Below are 24,408 nucleotides of genomic sequence, written 5' to 3'. Positions count from 1 at the left end.
TTCTTTCTGAAATATATTTTTGTTTATCTGTTTGCTTGGTTTTATATTATATTATATTATATAGCCTACATTATTATATTGACAGTGTATGCAAAATCTATTCCCAAGCAACACAACACCTTCATTGAGTCAAGTCAATTTTGCATTTATTTATCATTTGCACAGTTTACACAGGATTAACTGGACACTGAAATGCTTAAAACGAGGCTCAGATTGCAGAACATTGACAATATAGACAATTGTTCAAAACAAGACACAGACACAGTATGTAGACAGACATATGTATATATGTAGTAATAAAGCAGTAATATGATGTAGTAATAAAGCATAGTAATAAGTATAAAAATATTAGCCTATTTTTAAGATTTACACATTTTAATTTCATAACAAAATTCCATCCAATTGAAAATTAAATTAATAAAACTTTTTGTTTCATTTCATTAAAGATTACTCAATCGGATGGAATTTTGTTATGAAATTGAAATGTGTAAATCCTACAAGTATTTTTTGAGTGTAATATATAAAATAATAAAAAATGAGAATGAGAGTGTTCATTAACATAAACAAACAGAAGCCGAAACAGAAGAAAATATAACATTATTATCTTATCTATTCCTTATCAATGGGTAGAGCAGTAGTTGTGTACTCAACTGTATTCACAAGTTTTCCCCTTATCAGAGTCCCAAAGTCTTTTGTCCGACGCTCACTAGCACTAAAGGGACCGTCAATAAATTACCAAACGTTCTCTTAAATATTATAACGTTTAAGGCAAAAAAGTGTGCAAGCATAAAAGTATTCAAGTTTACTTATAAACATCTGAAATATTGTGTCATTTTGTTGGTTCCACCAATTTTACGATAATAGTCAGTGATTGTATCTATTGTTTCGCGTCACAAAACACATAGTAATTTTACCACTATCCCTAAAAATACCACTGAAAAGCGAGCACAAGAAAAGTTTGTTTCTAATATTCACTTTATTCAGTGTATCGGGCAGTTTAAATAGCTGGCTCGGATGTCCTGCGAAGAACTAATTTTATTCATAAATTTTCCCATGAGATGAAACAAGGTAAGTAATGACCAAACATACATTTTTATTTTAGCTAAGCTCAATATCTAGCAGGCAGTTCGTGCCTATTTTAGTTCCGGGTATGTTTCGCTGAAGTAGAAACCTCAGAGAGCTTCGCAGAAAGGTGTGCCATTCCAACGTTAAACCTAAAACTGTGCTTCCTATGTATTAGTCACTAAATGCACGACACAACGTAATTATTTATGCATTTTCTCTAAAAACTGGCCATCATTAGGGAGCATGGCTGTGGCGCTACTGTCAGAGACGGAGATCAGGCATCGGTCTATGGCAGAGGAGGATCCGAACGGGAATGAGTACGGGGCGGCTGCGCACAGCACAGCGCCTCGCTGGGGACCGCAGCATGCCGGGGCCCGACAGCTCGCCAAGCTTTACTCACCGGGTAAGACATGCAGAGCTGGTGGCATTGAACAAATCTGTGTGTATATGAAGAATTCCTTTAACTGTTTCATGCTGCTACGGCATCATTGAGAAAAGCACCAAACTAATGTCAGGAAAGCACACACACCTAAAAGTAGCCTGGTGTATGGAGGTCAGTTTGAGATCAATGTAACAGCAGTGTAAAAATGACAGCAACACAATATAATGATTGTTGGTGCTTGTATAACATCTTCCTGTAAATATAAGAGTTCCAGGTTATGGATTGTTTGTGTCATCCGGATAATATGTGCTGCTATGTAATTAACGTGTAACAATTTGCTACATGTATTTAAAAAATGTAACCTATTCATAACCTTAAGTAATTTATAACTGTAAAAAGAGTAATTGCACCTATCAAGACAAGCTATTGAAAACTGTTATAAACCTGTATATGAATCACCATATAGCAGTTACGCATTTAAGGACCCAGAGACCTGTATGTTCCATATTTGGAAAGTATGAATCATATCCACCTTGTGCAAAGCTGTAGAGTAGAGTTATGTGCCGTTTAACAAACACTAAGTCCAGGGCCTAACCTCTGACGTTTATTGAGCATTGTTCATATTCTCCTATTGAGCCTATTCTCTGTCAATTTCTAGGCCTTATTTTCTTTAGCAAGCTGTGCTCTCACAATTTTTATTCCTTTTCTTTGATTTTTTTTACTTTGGTTCTGTTGTGGACCCAACCAAACATCTAAATTAATGCATGTTTCAGATTTGACTTTATTCCACTTTTGGATTAATGGAAAGCAGCTCTATTTCTGCATGTTATGAGTTGGAGATCAGCAGCTTTAGGTAAAGCCTTTCCCCCTCAACCCTACCACGCCACCCTCCCACCCCAAACTACGATGAGGTTTAGCAGGAAAAGAGCTTTCATCCCTCCACTAGCCCCAGAACCAGTCTTGTTGTGTCAGGTGAGGTTTGTTGTTTTCAGCTGCAATTAAAAATACATTCATTTTACTCAAAATGCTATTAGATGCTCAATTTTCTTTGGCAAAGCACTCAGCGTGTTAAGCATGCGTTGCCATCGGCGTGTCCAGCATGTAAATTACTCTGGCATGTTAAGATTGGTCGAGAGGAGTTTGGCGAGGTTAATAAGTTAATTTTGTGATGCATCTCTCTGTGAATGGGGTGGGGGGTTGGATGCCATTGTGGATGGGATTTTTGGATGAGCTCAGTAGAGTTTAATATCCACCAGCTGTGAGGTGGATGTCAGAGAGGTTTATCTGTGCTATTCTCAAGGAAAGTATGCTGGGATTGTTGTTCTGTTGCTGTTAGCATGCTGTGGGCAGTTAAAATCACTACCCTTTTACCACGCATTTCGTCAGATACTAGTTAAGTTTTCACACTGACAGCGATTTGCAAAGCAATTTTGAGGAAATTTTTCTGGCGTCAGCGACTTTTGGTGATGCAACAAAGTTTAAGCAGAGTTCAGCTCTATGCAAATGAGCAAAAACGCAATGCAGCGACTACCAATGGGAGAGTAGTCTATAGCTTGGTTTCTATCCATGCATTTTTATGCAAATTTTGGGATATCACATAAAAAATGCTGGATGGAAACACCTAGATGCAAAGAAAATATCCAAAATGTTCATAAAACTTATAGGCTCACATGAGCTGGAAAACATTTTTATTCGATAAGAAAACATCTGCATAAACTACGATGAAAACACATTAAAGAGCACCTATTATGGTTTTTAAACGTGCCTAATTTTGTTTTAAAGGCCTCATACAATAGATTTACATGCATCCAAGGTCAAAAAACACTTTAATTTGCTCAGTTTATATTGCAGCATTAACTTTTTTCCCAGTGTCAAAAATGACTCGTTCAGTGATCCGTTCTAAAGGATTCATTCTAAACTCCTCCTTTCAGAGAGCCTACTCTGCTCTGATTGGTCAGATGTCCCAGTCTGTTGTGATTGGTCTACCGCTTAGTGTAGTGTTTGAGGGCGGGTCAAAGCTAGCAGCCAATGAAGACCAGAGGCCGGTTTTTTGTTACCAAATTACATAGGTTAGTACAGGAAGTAAGTCTGGAATTACTAACGACTCGTTTCAGGTGTTCAGAACCGGTTCTTTCTTTTGGGAGTCAATGGCTGTGTCTCGTTTGGAAGGATGCGTCCTCCGGAGGTTGCATTTGTCGGCCGCATACATCATCGAGGCTGTCTCATTTCAGAAAAGCGAGTAGGACACTTTGAATGCGACCTTCTTTCACAGGAATTCGGAGGATGCATGAGGTGTATCCTTCGTGGGCACTCACAACCCACAATTCTTTGCTTCAACGGAAATGTAAAAAAAAAAAAATGACGCCAATTTGCCCGTAAATATGATGTTCAAGCGCAAGGAATGTTAATTCCCAAGTTGAAGTACCTCAGTAGATGGGTGCAGAGTATATAATATGTATAATTATATAATTAAACTATAATTAAGTATTAGACTAAAAGTACACCTGTAAAATCTATTTTCTTTTCTCTTTACATCATTATAACTCTCCTAAAATGTACCTCATGCATTCCCTTCCAGAGGGACTTTGTTCCCTTCTCACTCAAAGCGCTCTGGCTTGTTAAAGAGTGGTGTGCTGTCATAGCAACCATTTTACGTTCCGTTTCCATTCGTCCCACGAAGGCCATCTCGTTTAAACGAGACTTGTTTAAAGGAGGACACTCGGTATACTGCAACCTTCAAAGGACGCAACCTCCGGGGGACGCATCCTTCCAAACGAGACACAGCCAATAACCATTTGTCGTGCACTTTGATTTTTGAAACTTTGCAGACTTTTAACATTCACAAACAGCTATATAACACACTACATGAAATTTAATATTTAAAAAACCATAATAGGTGCTCTTTAACGGAATATATTCCTATAGAATTTTTTTATGTGCATAAAAAAAAAAGTGTGACTGACTCAAGCCATATGAATACATACTTCGTTCAGACAATATCATCAGTATCCTCGCATAGCATCTTAAATGTTGCTTTGGTTATTAAAAAAGCAAAAACAAAAAAAAACAAAACAGGACACAAAGTGTGTCATCAAAATGATTAGCAATAAGCAACCATCACCTCTTTGACCTAAAACCTCTTGACCTGCTTTCGCTCCCAGATATAAGGCATCTTATTCTGAACGCTAGCAAACATTAAGTTCATCACAGCGTTTTGTCTGTTTGCTCTAAACCCCAAGTAGGCTAATTCATTACATTTAATAAAAGAGGCACAGTAGCTTCAACTTACATTTTTATTTCTATTTTGTGAAGTGACGATTTTGAACTCTTAAAGACATGGGATGGAAACGCTGCTTTATTCTCAAACGGTTTTTGTTTGCTGTAGTACGATTTTGTGTATGAATTAAATTTGTAACTTTGATGGAAACATGACTAGTGATCTGTTGTCTGATACAGCTGTAAAGTAATATTCTGAGTTCAGTGCAAGTCAAGCTCAACTGACAGCATTTGTGGCGTAATGTTGATTATAACAAAAAATAATTTGCCTTTTTTTTTTAAACCAAATAATCAAATTTTGGGATTTTTAAAAGCAGAAATTTGCTGCTTGTTAATTTATAAATAACACTTACATTAATCCTTCTGTAAAAACTCATGTATTATTTTAGCTGTGCAGTTGTTTAAATCATTTTTACAGTCATTTTAGGGTTTGTTGACATTACATCATCATGGCAACGGAGTTGTAAAATTGGCTATAACTTTACACAGAAAAGGTTATAAAGTGATTTTATCACACTAAAATCATGCTAAGACAAATAATTATGGTTTATGCTTTGTGGCTGTACTTTTAACCTCTTAACGACGGGTGGGTCAAAAATGACCCACTTGCGTATTTATTTACATTTAATTTATGTTTAATGCATAAATTAAACATAAACATAACTGTGAAATTGTAAACTAATATTGACATCCAATACATCATTTGAAAGATCTTGGTCTCAAGATTTGATATTTTAAAGCGATTTTGACAATCGCAAAGTTACAACATTAAGATTTTATTAAACGTGTCAAGAGTGAAAATCAAAACACGGAAAATGAAACCAGAAGTTCTGACCTTTATTGAGCACAGATGAGCACAATCCTCCAAACTTCAGTATGCTTTTCATTGCAAGAGTCCAATAAATAAAATCCATTCGAGATTTTTGTCCAAAAATGTACAAATATGAAGAAATATTGATCAGTCTCTCTTTGTTCAGGTTTTACATATTCAACACATGTTATCATTCATGTCCATTCTCTGCAAAATCTTGCACTTGGTGTAGTGTTTCAGTACCAGAACACCCAAAGATGATATTTGGGAGGGTCTTCTGAACAAAATGAGCCCTCCCTCAAAATGTTCTGTCCAGTTGTGATTGGGTAGTCACTCAGAATAGCCAAACAGGACAGTCATGTTTGTCTCTGGATAAAGCCAGCCAATATAAAGCTAGATCATTTTTGACTGATGGGTCGTGTAGCCAATGAAAAGTTGAAAACAATGATATAAGGGTTGTTTATATCCCTGATGCCGATTCGCGAAGGTTCGGAGTGGAAAACCGTGGACTGTGTTTGTTTGTGTGGGCACTTTTAGGCACGGTGTGTTGCTGCCGTACTGTCGACAAAGAACTCGGCTTTTGGACCCGCGATCTGATCCACCCTCCTCCGCTTCAGTCACTATCACTAAGGGTATGGACAACAAATGTTCCCGACTGAATTTTTTCATCAAACCCCCTGTTCAGCTGCACATCCTGGGGGCTCGGACATGTCATTCAAGCCGAGATCAGCCACCCTCCTCGGATTCAGTCGCCTTCACCGTGGGCCTGGAGGAACCGCTCCTCCCGACTGCATTTTTTCATCAAACCCCCTGTTCAACTGCACATCCAGGGGGCTCGGACATGTCATTCAAGCCGAGATTCCACCCTCCCCGGCTTCACTTACTGTTAGTTAGACTCTGGAGCACACGTGCTCCAAATGCATTGAATTTTCACCGTTCACCCGGGGCTATTAGCCAGTGCCATTGACTTAGTCATTTTTTCCCACTGATTTTCATTCAATTTGCATTGGGAGCAGGTGTGCTCCAGGCTTCACTGATGGTGATTGAAGCTGGGGAGAGCGAGGCTCCCTGGCTTGAGGCAGTGGCTAAAGACCCTGGGTGAACGGCAGAGCAAAAGCTCTGAAAAATTACTAAGTCAGTTTACATTTGTAAAATGAACAGGAGCATCTTTATTGTAAGTAAAATTTATTTCCATTGCAACATTTCAAATTGAAATGTGCATAAATATATATTGAATGCATTATAATATATTCCCAAATAATAATAAAAAATTATATCTACATGTATATTTTGGTTGTGTGGTATTTTTTACATTGAAATATAAACAAATTGTGTGTTTTGAACCACTTTGATAATTGGTTTACTGAGTTACAACAAGTGGTCTAATGGTGCCTCCAAGTGGCCTTTTTTTTTGGAAGTGCACTTACATAAATCATTATGGAACAAAGGGTTTTGATCATATCGACTTCAAAATTGTGTCAGACCTTCATCAGACATGTGGTTTTGTATCTGATGTGTTTTTGGGGATCTGCGCATAGACTTGCATATTTAAAAATAAAAAAAGTATTTTATAAATAATATTTGCAGTCACTATTCAAATATTTGAATAGCTATAACAATTTTTTTTATACTAAAATTATACATTTTTAATTTTGAATAACAAATGTCTAAGTTTCTCCTTTCAAACGAGCCCAAGTTTGTGTTTGTAGACCAAATGATTCAAGAACTGGAAGAGTTTTACTTTGGATATGTCATATTCAAGCTCATGCACAAAAAGAGGTTGGATGTTGAGGATTTCAAATAGTGAGAATTTAAACGTTTATGGATTGGTCCCATTCACTTCCATTGTAAGTGCCTCACTGGAACCCAGACTTTTGCTTTTCTTTTTTTTTTTAAAGGAGGGACAAGTAAAAATTAATTTTTGTGGTAATGAACACAGACGTCTCGATTTGTGTTATTTATAGTTGAACAGGATCTAAAACATGTGGCGCTCCTGTATGAGCCGCTGAAAAAAACGGCGTGACACAGACTGAAGACGCTGTCTACACTGAAAAAAAATGCTTCATGTGGTAACATCTAAATTAACTGCTTTTATTCAAGTCAGAACTATCATTTAACATCACTGAATGAACCTGAATATATTAGGTTACACCACTCACTGTCGATTGAGCTTAACATATATTGAACCCGGAATATTCCTTTAACCAGGAATGCTCACTAGTGATCAACAGCACAAAGACTAGGTGACTTCAGCGATTTAATCGCCGTCAGTGTGAACAGGGCTTATTGACTGTAATAATTGTGGATATTCATGATTTAAATTTCAGAACATAACTTTGAATCTTAAGCCGGGTTCACACTGTACGATTTTTACGGTCCTTTACGATTGTTGCTTGTTAGACTGTACGATAAGTTCCAATGAGATCCTGGGGTAAAGCCATGGCACACTGTGCGACATGATGTCAGAATGTACGATACACATTAAAGCCAAGACTTTGGTCCCAATCGTCCGGATTGACAGCGCTGACTGGGTGTTTTATCTCATCTGGCTGTTGTAGGAGCAGTCATACTGCAGGAATACAACGCAAAATTTCGGACACTGCCCGAACTTCATCAGAGGCTAAGATTCATCACAAAGGCAACTAATGGGCAGTCACTGAAGATGTCACATTAAGTGATCAAAGACTGACGATTTTACTCTATGACAAAATAAATAGTATCCCCGAAAATTGTCTCAGTCGTTAAAAATCATACAGTGTGAGCTCAGCATTAGAATCTTTATTGATCGCTACTTGTCCAGGGCCAGAAAACATTGGTTCCGCAGCTTTCCCTTGATGTCACATAGAACCTAGGGCTATGATATGACGTAGTGTGATTATCAAACCGCAAGGGCTGTGATTTAATTAAATAAATAAAAAGTCTGCTTGTGCTGCTCACTGTACTTACTGTATGTGCGCAGCTCTGTTCTTTGTAGTGTATTACACATACTCAAAGCAAATGCAAGGCTAATGAGCTGAGCGCTGTAGATAGACTAATTGCACATTATTTGCATAATTCCAAATATGCTTGGCCACTAAAAGTTATTCAGAAAATCTTGAGTAACGTTATAATACTGTTTTTTTTTTTTTTCAAACAAAAATGTATTCAGTGTTCCGCCAAAAATATTCTTGTCACCTGATCGGCCGATACCGATCCCGATCATTTCACCTTTTATCAAGATCTCTGTCATAACTGGCTATATATAAGCTGTTTGCACACTGACACTATTAATTGAATTTTCCTTTTCCCAGTAATATAACTTTGCCTATTTTTTTTCTGACATAAAAAGTTTAAAAGGCTTATTAAAAAAGCTTTTTTTAATAAGACTTTAAAAAAAAATATAGGCTAACAAAATATTCTCTAGATAGATAGCCCTATAAAAAAATGAAGCTTAGTTTCAAACTGTAGACAAACTGATATCCCATACGTGCGATTAAACTTAATGTGACATTTTTAGTTATTGATTCATTGTCATTATTTCATATAATAATTATTATTCCTCATTTTAATTCTATTTTATTGCATTATATTAAATACATTATATTGTGGTATCTTAATATTGTATAAATAATTAATATATTTATAAATTTATTCCCTGCCTTTTCATATAGTTGAATGATTGTATTTATAGTTCATTTTTCACGTGTTGTGCTTGAGAAAGAGCGCATTTCTGGACTGTACACATGCTACTGTTGTTAATGCCATTTAATCAGGAGATATTTAATAAAGATGTCTGAATTACACCACAGCTTGTAACTCACGTAATTACTGAGATGACAATGCCCGGCGGAGACTTAGATGCTGCCGCCATGAGCGTTAGTAAGGACCGTATCACAGCTTGCACTATTTTCCCTTTGCCATGACGTGTATGAAACGCCACATTAACAGTACACAAACTTTTCATATTCGCCATACCTCTCCCACGGCATCGTTCTTAACTGCTGAATCAAGTTTGTTGTCTTACAACACCATGCCAGTATTCTCCACACTCAGTGATGCCATGAGAGTGCTGCTCAAGTCTTAAAGGAGCCGCGCGTCTTTTGCGCCATGAGCGATCGGTTTATGCAATCGGCCAAATTACCGAGTCATTATTAAGTCTGGACTCAAGTCTTTTTAAGAGGACTCAAATGTGAATAACTTTTGTTGAACAGTGTTTCTATAGGCAGTAGAGCATGTTTGCCCATGACTTAATTTTGGTCAAACGGAAACACTTACTATTTTTTATTTTTTTTATGTTAATAATCATATCGCAGTTCAAATCGCAATATTTCTCAGATCGCAATTAGAATTCGAAATCGTTCAGGCCTAATAGAACCTCTTACTAAGTGCCTCGCTCAGGGGTAAAATAACGATGACTCATGGCTTACTTCTTGCATGAATCAAACTAGCACCCTTCTGGTTGCCAGCCCTAAGCCTTAACCACCACACCACCCCCAAACGGTCTTTTCTGCCTCAAACTTTTGTATTTCCTGTGATTTTAACCTTTATCCAGACAAAGTGCCAGGTTGCCCTAGTGTTGGATTTTTGTGTCACACAAGAAACCTTTGACTTCATCTAACGGAATTAATCAGGCTTTAAGCTAATGCTGAACTGAAGTCCTTATGGAGACTAACGGAAACCAGAGTGTTGAGACACAGAATATAATGTCAGGCATGCTAAAAGCAGACGCTCTGGAGGCCTGCCTGACTGATCTGAGAGAGGTTTTTGTTTGCACGTGTCTGAGATGAGGTGAGCAAGAGTGGCGTTTGGAAGTTTTGAGGCTTACTGTTGAAAAGGGATTGATGAGGGTTCAGTCTGCTCAATGAAGCCTCTGGCTCATTACTGTAACCCCAGGACAGTGAAACAGCTGGATGCCTCTCCCCACCATATGTCTGCGTGTCATGCACCACTGACTGCTCTTTGTGCTTCTTATCCCACTTTACAGATTCACCGCAAAGTAAACATGATTTACAGGGTACTTTCTGTTTCCCCCATCGCCTCTGCCAGCCGCCATGCTCTGGTTACCGGTGCACTAAGTGTATGTATGTGTGTGTATGTTTCTCAGAGAGACAGAGAGAGATCAATATAGTATTACATTGCAAGATCTAGTTTCCTATGCAGTCAACGATCTTGACTTCAGTCGGTTCGGTGTGGTCCTTATGTGTAGCAGACCGATGTCTTGACAGCAGAAAAGCAATATATGGAGGTAAAGAGAAACAATACAGGGCGTAAACAGTGTGGATGGGACAAAAGGCACATTGACCTACAACACACTTATCAGTTGTCAAACACTACTATATTTATTTATGGTAGCAATCCTGCAGATAAGCCAATAATGTGTCAACACTTCACATCAGAAACTTTTATCCTCTCTTGTGTCTGAATCCGTTCCAATATAACAGTCCACATCAGGGTTGGAAATTAAAGGGGTAGTTCACCCAATTTTTTTTATTCTGTCATCATTTACTCACTCTCATATTGTTCCAAACCCTAAGGCGATGTAAGGCAGAATGGCAGCCTCTGTAACCATTAACATTCCAACATAGACACACGGGAAGTCTTTTACTCTTTGACTTTGACTTTTGAAGATTACGCCGACTCACTGACAACCGGCATTTCCTATCAGACATTTTTGCATCGGCTCAAGCGTGTTTAACTTCCTTTGTGGCAGTACTGGAAGTGAGGTGCGTCAGCAGCGTGGGAGACCCTTGTTCGGATCCTGCGTTGAAATCAGGAAGTAATCGCGTTCACGTAATCTGTGATGAGTGCCATTCTGAGGTGTCATTTTCCCCTCTACATATTTACTCCACTGATGGTTTGGAGCATAGGTGTACATACAAGGACAAGTACATAGGTGTAGTATCGGACCCTATTCTGATACCAGTATCGGTATCAGGACATCTCTAATAATGACTAAGGCTGACATTCTGACATCCCTTTAACTAAACTTGTCATTATTATTATTTTTTATTCAGGGTCAAAATTTTATTTTTTTATCTTTGAGGGCTTTGTTTTCTAACATACTAGGGGTGGGTAAAAATATAAATTTTCAGATGCATCGCAATCTTCATTTGAACGATCTCGATATTGATTCTTAAATCCCAAGATCGATCTTTTACTCTATGCGCAACCAAAGTTTCAACAAATCAATGTAAATCTTAATCTTTCGTAGCCATTTTGAGGAACAAAATATAATTATGAGGTTGTGTTAAACTATCTAAAGGTCATTGCTTATTTTTTTAATTAATATCATTATGTTTATATTTACAATTGTATTTATGATCTAATATGTACTGCTATTTTGCCACCTGTTGTCGTAGATTGATTTTTAAAAAAAGGGGCCGGGTGGAAGAAGTTGGACAGAGTCAAATGTTTGGATTTGGTATGATATTTTGACCACTTAGTTATTTTGAAAATATTTCTGTTTCGTTTGAAGTGCAATTTGAATTTAGAAATATTTTTGGTTTAATTTTTTCACGTTTCAATAAATTAATTTTATTTTTTCAAAATCGACTGGTAGATGCGAAGTGCGTGCCGATACAATCAGTGTTAATACTAGCCATGATTTGTGTGTCAGTAGATGAAAATGATTAATAATACTTACATTATCTATTCTGATGAGAAGCGCATTTTCTGTGTGTTTAAAAGAAGCGTGTCACTGTCATAGAAATATGCCGGGCATTCATCAAGGACATAGTTAATGCACAAAAGAACATAAGTCCATATTTGTGTTCTTTTAATTAATTGCATACAGTCCATTTACACTACCAACTTCTTATGAATGTGCTGTCTTTAAGTCATTGGTGCTTGAGGGAATGGACTATATAATAGGACGCAGACGCTGGAATAACCTCAGAATTAAATGGCACTTGGTCCAGCCATTTTGTGCGTTGCGCATGTGATTTCAGCAAACCCGCTTGCGCCTAGACTTAGCACATGCTTGCATGAAAATACCAAAACTTTATGGTCATGTCCATTGACTTTGCACTTATGACTTAAGGCATTGCGTTGCGCTTAGTTCTTGTGCTCTTAAAATAGGGCCCTATAACTGAAATATACCCATGAATTGAATCGGGAAATCTGTATCAATCTGTATCTGTATCAACGTAGCCCTATAACATACTGTATGACATGCAGTGTATTGTCCGTTTATATAAAATACTTGAATCAATTTGCCTTATTGAAGTGGTCACTACAGTGTCTAAACCCATAACTAGTTAAACCTAGAATAGAATATTATGAAATATATCAAACGTTAGATAACAGACAAATAATAAAACAAAAAACTCTGTAATGGGGATATTTATGTCACTTTAGATGGCATATTTGCCACAAGTCATGGTTATTTTCTGACTCTGGTCCACATGGACAGATATGTTCCTGTTATACGCATAGCTTTATGTTTGATAGCATATTTTTTGCTCAGAAAATTGAGTCTCCACATGTAAATCCACATGTAACCCACCTTTGTCCTCTTGATAGCCTGCTGGTTGTCTCTCCTGTCACTGTAAGTGATGACACCTTGCCCTTGGTCAATCTATGGTCACCTGGCAGCCTTGGAAATGGAAATTTACTCAAGAAATTCACACTGAGTACCTCTAGGCTGAAGCTTTTATGTGCAACTCTAACCCTGTGGTCTTAAATTCACACCCCTATCACTCTCTCTTGTTATAAGGAGTTTATAGCTGTTATTATTTAACCCTTTGACAAGGTATTGCCAACTACCTTACAATATGATACACATTGATTCAATAAATCGCAGTGCATCATGGTATCGTAATTGGATTGTAACTGAAACTGAGAGCAGATGTGAAGAAAGCAGTGACAACATTTACAGTATATGCAAGAAGTAAATGCCACAAAAGTGTCAGAAGCCACAAGTAAGAGGTTGATTTTTCAGCTCACTTCCTTGTAGGCAATTTCTCCGCTCTGTGGCACAGGGCCAGAGGTGTGTGTTGCAGCGCAGAGAGGAGACCAGGCCACGGGGTAGAATGAGACACCAGACACGTCTGCTTGACACTGAGCATGACCCTGCCTTCAGTCCTGCTGCACTACGCTGCGCTGCACAGAACTAAACAAACCCACACCCCTGCTGCTCTGAACCTCCACTCATTCTCCACAACATTCTGATGAAAACTTTTATTAGTGCTTTGTACAGTACTAGCATGTGCCTCTAAAAGATTATTGTTGATTTACGTCATTTGCCCTCCTCTAGCGTACACCTCAAAACTGAGGTATACTTTAGGTTTAAGTCTAGAGGAAGTTAGCATAGTGCCTAAAATCGCTTGCAGCATCATTAACTTTTAGTGAACATAGAACGTTCCTTTAAGGACTGCATTACAGGGGCCACATTAGCCACTGTATTTAAGTTACAATGTTTAGAAGGGTCAGAAGTGTTTAAATGTGTAGTCAGTGCTGTGTACATGTAATATAAACCGGTCAACATGTTTAAATACTGAAGCAATTAAATCTGGAGCAAAGTTTACTGGTAAGGGTCCAAAAAACTTCCCTTTTCCAAGAATTAACAAAACATTCCAGATATCCACACAACACATTCTTACAATCAGTCCTTACATTACACTCTGGTTCTTGCAGATTATGTCCTCTCTGTAGCAAACTGCAGAGTCTGGCTAATAGTCTGATGACCGCAGTTTTTCTGCTAAAGCTGCTGGTTGCGTCTTTCACTGATTTAGAGAGCCATACACCTCTGGGTGTGCCACTAGTATGAAGATATATTGGTGCGTAAAAGATTTGCATGCACAGAGTAAGATTTGTGAAAGTGTAAATCAAATTGCAAAATAACAAAAAAGAACGCTTGCACACAGAACGTTTTGTAAAGGTGTAAATCAAGCTGCGAGCATAAGGAAATATACATCGTTCTGTCTACTGTTTTTTTGCACTCTCACTTTTGGCACGACTTCAAAGAATTTTGCAAGCACGAGGGGGAAGGCAAGTCTACCTGCTTCTTGTAACCAATCAAATTAGGTTTTCGTTGACCAGTTTACTCTGACCTGATTGGTAAAATAACTTGACAGACAGCTTCTTCATATGGCTCAGTTTTTTCCCTCTGGCAGAACGGTATCTCACCTCGCTTAAATATAAAACCTAAATATTAATACATATTATTTTATTGTGTGTGTATTTAGGTGACAAAACAGTGCCAAAAGTGTAAGTGCTAAAAAAAAGGAAGTCAGAAGAATAAGATCAAATTTACTTTGTGGTTACAGAAGGTACAGATTCACAATACATGAATTTGTCAAATTTACTTTGTGGTTACAGAAGGTACAGATTCACAATACATGAATTACACTGAAGCAAAGCATTAAAATATTGCAAATTGTTGTTTCATATGCTTGCAACTTGATCTACACCTTTACAAAACGTTCTGTGTTTTTTTTTTTTTTTACTCTTTCAATTTGATTTACATTTTCACAAAGTGCATGTAAATCTTTTAGGCACTTATTTACCTTCATACACTGCACTTCTTTTAGCTGAGTCTTATAGTCATCTTCTACCTGAAGTGAACTCAGTTGCACTTCCAGTTAAAGGAATAGATCACCCCAAAAGGAAAATATTGTCATCATTCCCTCACCCTCATGTTGTTCCAAACCATATGACATTCTTCTGAGGAACATGAAAAGAGATTCAGTCACCATTCAGCTTCAGTCGCCATTCACTTTGTGGAAAAAAAAAAAATACCATGAAAGTGAATGGTGACTGACTGATAGAAATTGATACAATTATTATTATTTTCTTCATAGAGTAAAGAACATCATACCGGTTTGGAACAACATGAGGGTGTGTAAATGATTTTATCCTTAAGTTACACTAGCACAATCAAACACTTCCTCAGCCATGTAATCTTATTAGCCACGACCCACTACAAGGCCAACACTGCCCGCAGTCTTTCACACATTTTTCTCTCTACATTTGCTTTAGCGTCCCCTTACCCAGCGGAGCCTGAACTGCTATATAATTTATCCTGCCTTCCCGCCGAACTCATGCCACATTGACCCCACCATGCACAGCTATTGCTCCTGGCTCTTGACCATTGACCTGGGGTCAAAAGGTCATAGGTTCAGGATTCTGGGCTATCTAAGCTCAGGTACACCTAAGCTGGTCAGGTGACCCCAGTGACCTGGGCAGCAGCGGAATCAGACGGTGTCAGCACATGTGCTCTTTTCACTCGACTGCGATACGTTATGCAAAACATATGACTCTGTAATACTATGGTGTTCACTGCACCACTCTGTCCAGCATGAACGGCTCACCGGCAGGGTAAACAAAAGCCAAGTAGTCTCTCAAGGGGAAAGAGAGAGAGAGAAGAAAAGATAGAGAGGTGGAGAAGGATATGGGGAGGGGCTCCTGCTGGGCTTCTCAATTATACACACACCAGGGCAGCTAAATGCATGATACAAAAAACACACACACTCAGACACTGGGTGGGTTGTGTGTGTGTGTGTGGGGGGGGGGGGGGTCAGGATGTTAATGGTACATGTAGAAAATGTTTCATGCCAGCACATACACATTCGCACGCACACACACATAGAAGCATGCCAGGCTGCCCAAATACATTAGGTCTGGAACCACACAGCCTGTTATTAATATTTGATGGAGTTCTCCATCAGCTTTCTGTGTGAATTCATGTGGCTTTGTGGTAGTTGGGGACAGGGACAGTGGGTGAGCCATATAATTACTATTATCAAAATTCCATTTCTGAAAGTTCGGCCCTTTGCTGCGCCTTCTTCAATCAGTGCTGTATTTAGTACTGAGTCCTAAGTGAAGTGGTTCCGCTGTGAATTTTCAATATTTAAAATTCACTCTCTGCATTTGAATCCTTCTCTCCCTTATTAATGAATTTCAATCTAAAGGTCGTAAACCAGCTTAACTCTTTGCATTCCAGAGGTCAGCAGACCAGATTGTCGTCACCACAAAGATTTGAGCTATGTTGTTTTTTTGTTAATGTGGTGACATGTGTTACGTTCAGTTTGTCTGTCCTGAGTGACTGCATACAACCTCTTACTTTTACCTTCAGCGCTCGTCACACTGGAGATTTGGAGATATTAAAAAGTAGTGGTGTTTGTAGTGGTGGGGGGTTGGTCTCAGGGGTCACTCACTTGTCATTTGTGGCCCTTATCAGGGTCAGTCTAACTGGTTACACACACAAATGAGTCCACCCATATTTCTCTTATAAAGTGGGGGATGGGTTCTGTGATCAAACCCAGTACCAAGTAGGGCTGGGAATCGAGAAACAGTACTTATTCAAACTATATAATACTGGAACCGAATTGTTTTTATGCTGTTTGGTTCCGTTAATTCTTCACGAATGTCTGGATTTTTCAGCTGATATGGATGGAAAACTGTACTAAATTACAGTTTTCCTGATCTGTTATTTAGTGATGATGTTGCAAAATAATACAAAGCCTATCACTAGACAGAACAGCTTTCATTTGTGTTGTCTTTGCTGCTTGTAAGCTACAAAAACAAAGTGCGACCAATGATTTGCAAACAAATGTCTCTTATGAGCCAGTTTTTGTAAAGAATGAGTCACAAAGCCTCTCATCAGTCTCAAACTCATGAGTTATCAGTTTGAATCAATCTAATGACTCACTGAATCCGTCAGAGCAGTTCTTGACTTACCCTACTTACTGAACCTCACTGACATTTTGAACACCAGAACAGAATTAATGTTTTTTTTTTTTTTTTATTTGGACTAATAATTGAAATAATTTCTTCCCTTTAAAAGTACTAAAAGAATCATTAATGAAAATCATAAGGAATCAGAATTGTTGAGTGAAATCAAAATCAGAACCAGAATCGTTAAATTCCTTATTATTTCTTTCTCTAGTAATATACTTTGATGGAATTTACCTGTTATGTTCACACATATTCTTAAAGTCCACTATGCTTTTGTGTCTCTGCTGTGACAAAAGCAACTTGTCTGTTGTTACATACTTGGTTGTTTTTGAAAATAACATACAGAATTGTATGGCACAAAGTATGTTGTGAAAGTGTGTGTCTGTGTGTGTATCTCTGGATACATGTGCTAGTGTGTGTGTGTCCCAGGTTGTGTTGTCCACTGAGAACAGATGAAAGCAACAAGGCCTGTGACTGATCCATTTGTCCCGTTCAGGGGAATTGTACCTCCCTCTCCCTCACTCCCTTTCTCTTCCTCTCTTCATGTATGACCCACTTTTCCTGTCTCTCCCTTCTTTCCCAAAGTCCCCTCTGAAGACAGGCCTACAGAGAGCTGGCAAGGGGACAGTGTGTGTGTGTGTGTGTGTGTGTGTGTGTGTGTGTGCCTGTATTATGTATCTCTCTAAATATAATCTCATGTGCTAATATGAGGTTCATTTTCCTTGCCTGTATTTGATGTTTCTCAATCAATACAGTTTCCTTTTGCCCACATGTAGATGCCCTCTGCATTGTTGGTAGGGAAGTGAAGTGGCGTAGAGAATGGCACAGTCATGGCATGTTGGCAGGACTTTGTGGTGTGGACGACTCTCTGAAAGGCTGCTATTCTGCATCTTTGAGTTGCTTTTTGTCTGCCTCTCCGGAGGAGGTGAGAGCTGTTCTTTCAGTGCCGAGGCTGCGCTGAGAACAGAGGGGCCCTCGTACCACCGCAGCCCCATCAGGAGAGCCGCCAAAGTAAAGAGCCCTTTGTTTGGTGAGGACAGAGACAGAAAAAAACCCCTCTCTCTGCATCACAAACAACAAATACTTTTCACACTTGTTGACTTCTGCTAGCGTAACTGGTGATAAACCACCGCTACGCCCCCCAAAACCCCACCCCTTTTCATCTCCACTCACACCGTCTCAGCATGGGAGCCACACAGCCAAAGGAACCTGTTAGAGCTGTCAAAGTTTTGTCTAATTCAGAAAAGTTGTACCTAAAGAATTCCAAGAATTTCATACACTATTGCACTTGTGTATATGGTTGTATGACAATAAAAGTGATTTGATTTGATTTTGATAAAGATAAAATGTAATTATTTACTCATTCTCATGTTGTTCCAAACCCTTATGACTTTCTTTCTTCTGTGAAGCACAAAAGATTAATTTTTTAAGAACATCATGGGCACTTTTTTCCATATAATAAACTTGAATGAGTACTGGGGTTGTCAAGCTAAAAACAAAAAAACAAAACAAAAAAAACAAAGAAACGTAAAGGTATTGTGTGAGGAACAGATTGAAATGTATTTACTAAAACAACTTGACTCCCTAGCTCTTTTTGGTGCATTCATGAGTGTCCGTGAGAGAAGTAGAGGTGTCCAGTTTGTAAACTAATCATTCTTTTGAGTTGGATCCTTTAATTGAATCAGTTGATTCAGTTCACAGAAAGAGTCTGAATGAATCAGATTGATCTAATTTTCAAGTTCACTGACTTATAGTTAACAGGTCGCTAAGGGTATTATTATCAGTGACCATGTTAACATGCACCTAAGAAAACTGTATATTCCAGGGTTTTTGCAGAAAGCAGCGTTCTGAAACATCATGTAAACGTGAACGACATTTTCCTTGCACCGTTTAAGGGATTAAGAGAAAGTGGTTTAACACACCTAAGTTTTTCCCAGAGCAAGTAGCTTATGTTGACATGTAAATGTATAAGCAGCATTCTTATAGGTTTTTGAAGAGTGCGCATGTACGTGGAACAGAACAGTAACACGTCATAGGATGGAGCCCAACAACAAGTCAACACAGCGAAAAGAATTCAACATTTCTGGGAGTACAGTGGGAAAAGGGAAAACACACACACACACTATAAACTATACCAATTTATACACCTCAGTTTAAAATATCGACTGCTGTCCCACACATCTGTGTGTATGTGCTCAAGTACATTGGGGGAATCCTGGAGTTTGACGTAAGAGGTAAACCCCACTATTGAAGCGCAATTCTGCTGTAGGTTGCGATGAAAAGTTACAGAAACAAACACAGCAACAACTCTAGTATATATGGAAATACAGTGAAGCAATATAGAGTAAAAAATAACGAAGTCCCCCTCCTACACCATGTTTGTTATTTACTCCAGCATTGAGGGGAAATTGAGTTGCTGAGGAGAAAGCTGCTTACTGACCGAGCTGCATGTATACAGAGTAAAGAAAAAGCAGATACACATTGCCTGTAAACACATACAGCGTTTTTGAGTCTTTAACTGCTTTTTCGCAACAAATGACTTTCTGATGTCCATCTAAATGAGCTCAGTGAATACTGTAACAACTTAAATTTTGGTCTGTCCTTCACATAAAGCTATTGAACAGCATATGACCTTTTTTTGTATACTTTTTTTCATTTTGGAACTAAACAGCCCGAGTCCACATTCACCTTCATTATATGGACAAGAGTGACCTGGACATTGTTCAAGTTGTACAGGTTTTTAATTACATAAGGGTAAATAAATTATGACATAATTTTCCTTTTTGGGTGAACTATGCCTTTTAATTACCATTTTGGTTTTAAAAAAAAAAAACCTACAGAGGTGTGACGTTGAATAAAATGCTACCACAGGAACGAGTTGCAGTTAGATCTTTGCCCTCAAGCTCCAAACAAACTTTTATTCTGGATTTATCTTACCTAAAACATTTATTGTAACTAACATGTTAACATGGAAAATAAAACTCTTACTGTAATGCATTTATTTACATTAAAATAGTATGTAATTACATTAAAATAGGTATTTAACATTTGAGTCTGGCTGTAAATTCCTTCTTAAGATCTGTCTGAAGAACAAACATGACCTCACACCCTCAACTAAAAAATTGGTTTTGATTAACTTTACTTTGAAAAAAAAACAAAAAACATACAATGTAGAGTTATTGTTTATGAAATCTGAGGAAGAATATTTAAACCTGCTTAAGTCTGTAGCTTTGACAGTATCAACCCACATAAGAGAACAATGGCAATCTAATGTAGAACTCTTTTTACACAAAATAATGTAGCCTAAAACTAAAAAAAAAAAAAAAAAGAAAAAAAGAACATTATGTCTGTTTTTCCTTTTTATTATTATTATTATTATTATTATTATTATTATTATTGTTATTATTATTATTATCCTTCCATTCAGTAAGGGGACAATTAGACTTTTCTTGTTCTTCACACATGAATTTGCACACAGGAGCCAGATACTTGTGCAGATAATAAATAATCATAAGAAACAATGAACATACTGATTTGATGATGTTCAGGTCAGGACTGTGAATGATGACACACCTGTATACATCTAAACACTGTCAGGATTTATGCATAGGCAAGCTCAGTGACAATTTGCAATATTTTTACGAGTGCTACAGAAAATAATTGAGAATAAAATGCAAATTTTCTTGTGTATTTTCTTTAAGCTTTGATTTATATTTTGTGAAAAAAGGTTGTGCATATGAGCTGACATCGCTTCTGTAACAGCTTTGACATTTTTTTTTAAGTCTGTAGTTTTGACTGCACCCAGCAGCAATTTGCATAAATACATTTGATTGATTAAGACGTGATAAAATGTTCTCACCTAAAAGTTGCTGGTTCATGTTTTGGAAAAGAGTGTAACTGAACTATGCCCAGACAAGCTTAAACATGTGAGCTCCTCCGATCTAGACCATGGATCGCTTGATGACCGCCGATGCTGTTGTTGCACGTGATGAGTGTTGTTAAACTCACAGCGGGGTTTTGCACAGAGATTTTTGATTTTATCGAAATCATTTGGAAGGTCTGATAAAAGTGATTGGCTGGCCTCATCGAATCACTGACTTACATTAAATAAAGACATTACATCAAACCAGAAAATTCTGAGAAGTGGTGGTATGCAAGAAAAACTGCCGGTACGCTGTAGAGTAAATTATAGAAGTGCAGGTTCTGCGTACCACCCCACATCAAGCACTGATGTTAAGAGAGAAAGAGAGAGAGAGCAAGAGCACCATTAGCATTCACGGACGTTGTTTGGCACTACAGCCGGCCCACTGCGTCGAGTCAGGCGTCGTTGATTAATTTCAGCCTATTAGCACCCCCCCACCCCTCCCAGGTTAATTCCCCACACCAGCGAGTGGGAAAGAGGGCTACGGGTGTGAGCGATGATGCAGGGGAGCACGTTGTTGTCAGGACTGTATTAATGAGTGCAGCGCTCAGGTCCCGTGGACAGGGGGACGGTGTTCCTGGCTGTGCGCGGCGACGGCGGCTCTGTCGAGGCCTGGCCTAGTTTCTGGCCTCACCGGGGAGCGGGAGGATCCAAGGACTGACGCTGATCACCTGTGTATGCTCATGTCTGTGTGTGTAAGAAAGAGAGAGAGAAAAAGAGCAGGAAAGAGAGGGCACGAGTGGGTAAATGTTTTTTTTTTCTTTTTAATTTCAGCGTTGGAATAATTGGGGGAGTTCACAGAGATGGTGTCATATGAAGTGTGAACAGTGGTAGGTCTGTTCACACATTTTCTTTCCATGTGTGCTAATGGAAGAGCTGTAATATTGTTCTTCTACAAACAGTGTCACTGTAACCATGCTTACCCAAATCATATTCAAATTTCTGCTATACAGAAAGTAGCACAACATCTGGTTTAAAGCCCTAATTGCCAAACACACACCTGGATCTGATGCATATGCGGCACCTGGATCACTGGATCACACTATTTACACCAACACTACAATCCACTGTCTCATCGGTCTTGCCCTATTGAAAGTGAATATAACACCATCAGCTCTTGATCAGCCGAGAGATGACCTGCTTCATCAGTTCTCTTAGATGTTCACTGGTACAGGCTATATCACATATTCACCATTTATTTTTTATGATTTTGCTGGTGACATAAAATTGAGCAAAATCATGTATATCACAATGATTTTAATGCGCTTTTTATTTGGCCCTTAAAGTAAGGTGACCAGATTTCTGAAATGAAAAACGCAGACATTTCTAGTTCAGTGGTAAATATGTCATTGAAATTTCACATTATCTATGATTTAGAGAAGGGGGACAATTCAGATGTTATGTATTTTGACCAGGGACTAAAAACGGTTTAAGGAATGGAAACCGAAAACGAACAAAATTGTTAGCAGAATGTAACCAAAAAACAGAACAAAGTGATTTTCAATTGTTCCGGAGTGAAACGTTATTTTTAAATGCTGGTAACCGATTATAACCAGTTAATGTTTTCATGAAACTAAAGGCCAAAGGGTTTATCACACTACATTTTTGTTGCCTGAAAAAATTAAACATGTGCTTTGATACTGAAGGAAACTGCTGCATCACACATTTCTTTGCCTAATTGCCTGTTGTGGATGTCGCATTCTCTGAATGAAGACCTTTTTAACAACTGTGTATAATTACTACATGCACGACTAATCCAGATACAAGAAAAACATTTTTAGAGGTAAAAAGTACTTTTCTCAGTTGTTTCCATGTCTTCACTGAATTACTGTTAGATATGATACATTAATACAGATTTGATGCCGTCAGGTTTTGTCTGAGAAGCAGATCTGTAAACAAAATTATACTTAACTGTTAATTATTTGTTTGTTATGATTTCTGTGCAAATAAATCCACCACACACACACACACACACACACACACACACATAAAAAAAATAGCTTATTTTAGCTTATTTTGGTGAGGCAAGTGGCTTATTTTGGGCTTGTTTTTCCAGACCATGTTGCTTGTTTCTCTTACGATATCAGGGCCTGAAATTCATTTCTGAAAGGGGTATTGCCCTTCTTAGATGCCTCATATTGTTGGGGATTTTTTCCACTTTGTAGTCATGACACAAAGATATTCAATATTGTATAGTAATAATAATAATAATAATTATTATTATTATTACTACACTATTTCACCTAACTGTTTCTATCAGTTATATCATATGGTATCTCATGGACCTGTTTTTCTTAATTATACCTTTTATTTTGATCAACTCAGCAAGGCACAATTAATCTATGCTGTAATGTGCTGACTTACATTTATTGTTTTTCTTTACAGATACTTTATTATACATTTAATTTATCTTTCCAGAACCTGAATGTTTTGAAGAAGACTCGTTTTACGAGTCGAAACTTTAACCACATGGTTTTGGATTCAAATTATTGTTGGAGCAGTGAGTAAGTGTGCAAGTTTTTTGTTTTTGACAGTATAGTTTTTTTGACTCGGCACCTTACAAAGTTTGTTTTTGGTGTGCGGGTGTTCTTAAAAACACTGTGGGTGAGAAACAGATCAATATTTACTTCCTTTTTTACTATAAATATCCACTTTCACTTTTTTTTTTTTTTTCAGATGTGAAAGTGGGGATTTATAGTAAATAAGGAAGTAAATATTGATCTGTTTCTCACCCACACCTATCATATTGCTTTTGAAGATATGGATTTAACCACTGGAGTCATATGAATTACTTTTATGCTGCTTTTATCTGCTGTTTGGCCTTCAGATTTCTGGCCAGCATTCATTTGCATTGTATGGACCTACAGAGCTGAGATATCCTTCTAAAAAATCTTCTTTTTTGTTGAGCAGAAGAAATAAAGTCATACACATCTGGGATAGAGCTGCAACAAATGATTATTTTGATAATCGACTAATCTAATGATAATAAGAATGATTATTCGACTATTCGGGCGATTATTGCAACGATTAATCATTAGTTCTTAACCAACTATTCAGCTTGTGCCTGACTTAAAGGTTGTATTAAACATGCTTGTGAACAAAAAAGAGGACAAAATCATCTTTTAAAAATACCTCTAAATGACATTCACTGAATTAAAGGAAAAAAATACTTTAATTCAGTAAAAAAAATTAACTGCAAAAAATCCTATTATCAAGTGTTTTTGTCTTGTTTTCCATTTAAAATTGTCTACAAATAAATGTACTTGAGAAGCAACATTATTTAGACTTGCTTTAAGA

At 37.7% G+C, this 24,408-nt stretch overlaps 1 protein-coding gene across 2 annotated transcripts in view; it reads left to right on the top strand.

Moving 5' to 3' along the window:
• Positions 1-928: 928 nt before the first annotated feature.
• Positions 929-24,408, top strand: part of LOC127456506 (plasmanylethanolamine desaturase-like) — a 57,142-nt gene continuing 33,662 nt past the window's right edge. For both annotated transcript variants that reach the window (XM_051725033.1, XM_051725034.1), the window contains exons 1-2: positions 929-1,068; positions 1,304-1,468. In XM_051725033.1, the coding sequence (XP_051580993.1) occupies positions 1,059-1,068; positions 1,304-1,468 (175 nt within the window). In that variant the 5' untranslated portion in view covers positions 929-1,058. The remainder of the gene's footprint in view (positions 1,069-1,303; positions 1,469-24,408) is intronic.

The sequence above is a fragment of the Myxocyprinus asiaticus genome, chromosome 18, assembly GCF_019703515.2.
Source record: "Myxocyprinus asiaticus isolate MX2 ecotype Aquarium Trade chromosome 18, UBuf_Myxa_2, whole genome shotgun sequence".
NCBI lineage: Eukaryota > Metazoa > Chordata > Actinopteri > Cypriniformes > Catostomidae > Myxocyprinus > Myxocyprinus asiaticus.
Note: the sequence above shows the minus strand (reverse complement) of the source record. Positions and strands in the feature narration are given on the sequence as shown.